General features: G+C 43.0%; 1 protein-coding gene across 1 annotated transcript; it reads right to left on the bottom strand.

Moving 5' to 3' along the window:
- Positions 1-5211: 5211 nt before the first annotated feature.
- LOC130844413 (transmembrane protein 241-like) lies at positions 5212-5721 on the bottom strand. The gene has a single exon (XM_057720669.1). The coding sequence runs from the start codon at positions 5719-5721 to the stop codon at positions 5212-5214; it is 510 nt and encodes a 169-aa protein (XP_057576652.1).
- Between the last annotated feature and the right edge of the window lie 1186 nt (positions 5722-6907).

Here is a 6907-nt window from a genome sequence, read left to right as displayed (position 1 = left end):
TTCCCCCTGTAATTAATATCTAGTCTCATGGCATTGTGGTAAGAGAAGATGCTTGATACAATTTCAATTTTCTTCAATTTACCGAGGCTTGATTTGTGACCCAAGATGTGATCTATCCTGGAGAATGTTCTTTGTGCACTTGAGAAGAAAGTGTATTCTGTAGTTTTTGGATAAAATGTCCTATAAATATCAATTAAGTGGAGACAGTCTAATGTGTCATTTAAAGCTTGTTTTTCCTTATTTATTTTCTGTTTGGATGATCTGTCCATTGGTGTAACTGGGGTGTTAAAATTTCCTACTATTTTTGTGTTCCTGTCAATTTCCCCTTTTATGGCTGTTAGAATTTACCTTATGTATTGAGGTGCTCCTATGTTGGGTGCACAAATATTTCAATTGTTATACTTTCTTCTTGGATTGAGCCCTTTATCATTCTGTAGTGTCCTTCCTCGTCTCTTGTATTAGACTTTAAAGTCTAATTTGTCTGATATGAATATTGCTACTCCAGCTTTCTTTTGACTTCCATTTGCATGGAATATCTTTTTCCATCCCCTCACTTTCAGTCTGTATGTGTCCCTAGGTCTGAAGTGGGTCTCTTGTAGACAGCATATATATGGGTCTTGTTTTTGTATCCATTCAGCCAGTCTGTGTCTTTTGGTTGGAACATTTAATCCATTTACATTTAAGGTGATTATTGACATGTGTGTTCCTATTACCATTGTCTTAATTGTTTGGGGTTTGTTTTTGGAAGTCTTTTCCCTCTCTTGTGTTTCCTGCCTAGAAAAGTCCCTTTAGTAATTGTTGTAAAGCTGGTTTGGTTGTGCTGAATTCTCTTTACTTTTTCTTGTCTGTAAAGCTTTTGATTTCCCTGCCAAATTTGAATGAGATTCTTGCTGGGTAGATTGTTCTTGGCTGTAGGTTTTTCTCTTTCAAGTCTTTAAGTTTATCCTACCACTCCCTTCTGACCTGCAGAGTTTCTGCAGAAAGATCAGCTGTTATTCTTTGGGTTTTCCCTTATATGTTATTTGTTGCTTTTCTCTTGCTGCTTTTAATATTTTTTCTTTGTGTTTAATTGTCATTAGTTTGATTAATATGTACCTTGGTGTGTTTCTCCTTGGGTTTATTTTGTATGGGACTCCCTGTGCTTCTTGGAGTTGATTAACTATTTCCTTTTCCATGTTGGGGAAGTTTTCCATTATAACCTCTTCAAATATTTTCTCAGACCCTTTCTTTTTTTCTTCTTCTTCTGGGATGCCTATGATTCAAATGTTGGTGCACTTTATGTTGTCACCAAGGTCTCTGAGACTGTCTTCCATTCTTTTTATTCTTTTTTCTCTTTCCTGCTCTGTGGTAGTTATTTCCACCATTCTATGTTCCAATTTACTTGCTCAGTCTTCTGCCTCAGTTATTCTGCTGTTTATACTATCTAGAGTATGCTTAATTTCAATTATTGTGTTGGTAATTACTGTTTGTTTGCTCTTTAGTTCTTCTGAGTCCTTATTAATTGTTTCTTGTAATTTCTCTATTTTGTTGTTGAGATTTTGGATCATCTTTACTATCATTACTCTGAATTCTTTTTCAGGCAATTTTCCTATTTCTTCTTCATTTATTTGGCCTTGTAGGTTTTTAATCTTGCTCCTTTGCCTGTAAGGTGTTTCTTTGTTTTCTCCTTTTGTCTAATTTATAGGATTTGCTGTCTCCTTCCCTATGCTGCCTAGAAGTAATTCCTTTTATTTCTGTTCTTGAGTAGGCTTCCTAATGGGAGGGTCTGGTGCCTGATTTCTGGTGTGTTCCCTCTGATGAGCAGGGCCATGTCAGGTGGTGTGTTTTAGGGTATCTGTGAGCTTAATATGGCTTTGTGCTGGTTTTGAATTTTTGGGTAGTCCGTGTGCTGATGGATGGGTTTGTGTTCCTGTCTTGTTTGTAATTTGGTGTGAGGTATCCAGCACTGGCTGTTGCAGGCTGTTGGGTAAAGCCAGGTCTTAGACTCTGATAGAGGCCTCCATGAGGATTCTCTGCAGTTAATCTTCCCTGTGGCTGAGAATTCTCTAGTTGTCTAGCATGCTGGACTCGGTGCTCCCTCCCCAGAGCCTCTGACTTGACTTCTCTTCACAGAATCCAGACTCCAGAGTTTGCTCTTCCTGGCAATAAAGGGGATTGAAAAAGATTATCCAAGCCCCAGACTAATGTTAAAAGTTTAAGTCAAACGAGTACTGAATCAAGAAAACACATACATGCACAAGAAACACAAAAACAGAACTCAATAAAACATAAAGCACTAGAACAACCTGATGGAAGAACCCCTGAATGCAATCAGACAATTAAAGAGAAAACCAACAAAAGTTGAAAACCAAAAGGAAAAACAAAAACAAAAACAAACAAACAAAAAAAAACACCAGGGAAATTGTGAAAACGAGAACCAAATAGAAACAGGGAGCAAATACAACAAAGAGCAAGAGAACAATCAGAGAGACTGAAGATCCCAAAACGAAATCAAACAAATATAATTGAACTATGATAAAGACAAAACCTAATAACAAAAGCCAAAGCCATGTGTCATCTGAAGAATAAAGCAAGGAAACACAGCAGACCAATAATATTGATTAAACGTATAATAAGATAAAATAAAATGGGGCAGAACACAGAGCAACAGAAGAGTGTAGTATGATTGGAAATATAAAAGAAAATAGAAATGTATTAAAGATAAGAAAAGAAGATGGGGTGATAAACTCAGCACTACAAAAAGCTAGCTAAAAATAGAAATATATAGAAGGGCTAAAAATAAAAAGTAAAAATAGAATAAAAATATGTTATAAAATGTGAAGATCCCTTAGGACTAAGATCATAATTAAAAAAAAAAAAAAAAAAAAAAAAAAGGACTTCCTAGATGGTGCAGTGGTAAATAATCTGCCTGCCAATGCAGGGGACACAGGTTCGAGCCCTGCCCTGGGAAGATTCCACATGCCACGGGGCAACTAAGTCCGTGCGCCACAACTATTGAGCCTGTGCTCTAGGCCCTTAAGCTACAACTACTGAGCCCATGTGCTGCAACTATTGAAGCCCAAGTGCTTAGAGCCTGTGCTCCACAACAAGAGAAGCCACTACAGTGAGGAGCCTGCATACCACAATGAAGAGCAGCCCCCACTCACAGCAACTAGAGAAAGCCCGTGTGCAGCAATGAAGACACAACACAGCCTATAAATAAATAAAATAAATAAATAAATTTATTTTTTTAAAAAAAAAGCTAGAACTGACCATAGAATGGGTCAGATCAATATAATTAATAATAATAATAATAATTCTATTTCCTTGGGGTCTCAGCTGTAAGTCTCCTGGTATATCCCTTGGGCCTCAGGCCACCATCGCCTCCCCAAGAGGCCCTCTTATGCCTCTGGGTTGGACTTGGACCTGCTGTGGGTCCTATGGGGTCCACTTGGGCTCTGACCTGGTCCAATTCCTGTGTGAGCTTGCTCCCACAGTCCACAGCTGCCAGAGCTAGACCTTTTTCATTTGTGGGAACATTCAGTGTCTATTCAGATATTCCAAAGACATAGGGTCTAACTAGCTGATTACAGGGATTTAGTCTGCAGCATGTATATCTGATGGAAAGATTTTAGAACCTCTTCCTTAGTCCCTCTGTCCCTGGTGTTCAGCTGTGGTTTTGTCCCTGCTTCTGCATGTGGTCTAACCACCAGAGTCTGGTCCTGAGGCTGCCTTGGAGCTCTTTTTGTCTACCTCAGTGAGGGTTTCCTTTATTGTTCATCTGCAGATACAGATTTGTGGAGAAAGAGAGGATTTGATAGTGGCTCCTCTCCCTGCATGTGACTCAACAATAGCACTCTGCTTGGATCATGGGAGACCTAGGGGTGATACCAAATGTGCAGGGATGCCAATGGCTGTGGGTATATGAAATCTGGCCTTAGTGTTGTTCTTTACTGGTGCCTGGTGCAAGGTGCCTGAGGGACAGCCCTCAGGGGCTTTTTGTATTACTCTGTGACCAGCAGATCTTCCTTTATTGTTCATCTGTAGGTGCCAGTGTATTGGGAGAGAGAGGGTACAATAGTGGCTCCTTTTCCTGTGTGACTCAGCAGTTGCACTCTGCCTGGGTTGTGGCAGCCCTGGCAGCAGTGGCAGTGCCTTTTGCACAGGAAAGCCAGCAGGTTTGGGTGTAAGCAGAAAGTCTCCAGAGCTGTTCCATTCTGCAGACTTCTTCTGGCTCTTGGCAGCAGGCATACCAAGCCAGCAACCCCCCTCACCATGGGGGCTTTTTCTATCCCTTATCAACTGCCACAGCCAGGCACAGAGGGGGCCTCTCTTTGTCACAGGGGCAGAAAGAGAGGCTACAACAGTCACTCCCCACCACTGCATGTGAGTCAGCAGTAGTGCACTGCTTGGCTCACAGGAGCCCTGGCAGTGGCTGCGCCAATTGCAGAGTGAAGCTGGTGGGGATGGGTATAAGTGGAATGTCTCCAGAGAGGTCCTTCTCTGTGGACTTCTTATGGCTCTCTGCAGCAGGCACACCAGACCAGCCCCCCACCCCCCCAAAAAAAAGGCTTTTTCTATCCTTTGTCAACTGTGACAGCCAGGTCCAGTGGGGTCCTCCCTTTGTTCATCACAAGCACTGAAAGAGAGGCTACAACAGTGTCTACTCCCCCCTGCGTGTGAGTCAGCAGTAGTGCGCCACCACCATGGCTCCCCTGCTTTCCGTGGTAGGCATTCTCTACTGCAGATTTCTTCCCTCCTGTCCCCTCAGTCCATCTCCCCACAGCCAACAATGTGTCTCACCCTGAACAAGTTCTCTGGTTCCCACATTCCAGCTCCCAGACCCCCTGTACTGCTGTGAACCCACGTCTCAGTCCAGGACATGCAGAACCATGGTGTGGACTCTTTGTGTTTCTCACTCTTTCTCATCCACCACAGATCAGCCACTTCACCCACTTTGGACAGTCCCAAATGCCTCCCTTCTGCCCCAATCAAACCCCCATTGGAAAGGGGGTTTCCCTGTCAGATAAGGGGGGGTTTCTCCAAATTCAGCAATCTCTCCTCTGTTTCAGCTCCCCCTGCCCCAGGGCATAGGACCTGTCCCTTTTCTTTCTTCTCCTCCTCTTTCTCCTTTTTTTTTCCCCTCTGTCCTACCCAGTTATGTTGGGATCTTTACAGTCCTTTCTGGTGTCCAAGGTGTTCTGCTAGTGTTCAGTAGGTTTTCTGTGGGAATTATTGCATCTTTTGATGTATTTCTGATGCATATAAGCAGAATAAGTGAATTACAGCCCAGAAATATCCATCTGGATCAAACTGGGAGTCATGGAAGGGCAGGGATCCCGTGGTGGCCAGGAGGAAGAGGGCACTACAGATCTTTGCAAGAGAGGTTTTCTCTTTCTGAAAACACTTCTGGTGCCCACAGATGATAACTTCAGCTACATTATGCAAAGTGAGAAACACAGGGATGGCCAGTCTGGACAGTGCTCTGGAACCAGCATAGATGATACCCACAAACAGCACTGAAGCAGGAAGCCACATCAAAACATCAGATCTTGAACTGTTGTTGATCTCCACCCAGCCCAGTTTCCATGACACATGAAGCAGAAGTCCACCAATTAATGTCTGCCTCCCTTGAAATAATGTAGGGTAGGTAAATTTCAACACAGATAGGACATACATGTTAGTGAGGTAAGAAGCCAGGTAGCAGGTACAAAACGTGAGGCTGACCAGGCATCTCCTCATGCACTTCTGTTAATTTGCTCCCCTTCCCAGGGACACTTGGAAGCCCCTGAGTATAATTTTTATTACAGAATTTTCTTATTTCTGTTTTATTTCATTTTACCCTGGCAATCGTTTCATATTTTGACACAGGAGCTATAAAGAACTGGCAAGATGACAGGATAACTTAGTTTCTTCCTTCCTGACACACTCAATGTATCTCATTTTAAGATTTTAGCTAAGTTTGCTAGTGAAGTTAAACTAATTTCTTCCTTACTAATTTGGGATTCAGGAACAGCCTGGATCAGCATCAGAAGAGACAGATCAGGGCAGCAAAGATGACACTGCAGGGTCTTAAGCACTTTGGTGGTGTTCAGGGAAAGTTAGAAAAAATGATTGTTATGGACTGAATGTTTGTGCCTCCCTAAAAATCCTAATTCCAGTAGGATAGTATATGGCGGTGGAGTTTGGGGAGGTGATTAGGACAAGAGGGTGGAGCCCCCTTGATTGGATCAGTGCCTTCATAAGAAGAGGCCAGAGAGCTCTGTCACCCCTTCAGCACTTGAGGACACAGTGAAAAAGGTGGATGTCTGTACTCCAGGCACAGTGAGGAGGGTGGCTGCCAGGGGTGGCTCAGAGAACAGCACATGTCCAAAGGAGGCTGGCCAGGACTGGGAGTATTGGCTCATTGAGTGCAAAACATCAGCTTCGGGATTCATTCATCCCTGGCCTCAGGTGAGTCCCTTTTTCAGTTGGGATGCCAGCAGTGGTGTTGGCAGTGTAGGGTTCTCCAACAACCCTGTGCTTGGAGCACTCCCAGCTTCTCTGATTCAGTGATAGGCTTAATGCAGACTCCACTGGTGCAGATCAGGAAGACTTGGGTGGACAGTCAGAGACGCACCCAGAGAAATAATGGTCAGAATTGCCTGGGGCCATGCCCAGAGAATTGGTCCTGCATCTATTTCCTGATGCTGCTGTAACAAATAACCACAAACTTAGTGGTTAAAATTACACAACACATGTTTATTATCTTATATTTTTGTATAGTAGAGCTCAAACAGGGAAAAAAATCAAAGTGTCAACAGGTCTGTGTACCTTCTGGGGGCCCTAAAAGAAAATTCATTTCTTTGCCATTTCCCACTGCCAGAGGCTGTCCACAAGCCTTGGTTTATGGCCCTTTCCATTGTCTTCAGAGCCAGCAAAAGTGCAC

The sequence above is a fragment of the Hippopotamus amphibius genome, chromosome 2 (assembly GCF_030028045.1).
Source record: "Hippopotamus amphibius kiboko isolate mHipAmp2 chromosome 2, mHipAmp2.hap2, whole genome shotgun sequence".
NCBI classification, from domain to species: Eukaryota; Metazoa; Chordata; class Mammalia; order Artiodactyla; family Hippopotamidae; genus Hippopotamus; species Hippopotamus amphibius.
The sequence above is the reverse complement of the archived record's forward strand: the minus strand, read 5'-3'. Positions and strand labels throughout refer to the sequence as shown.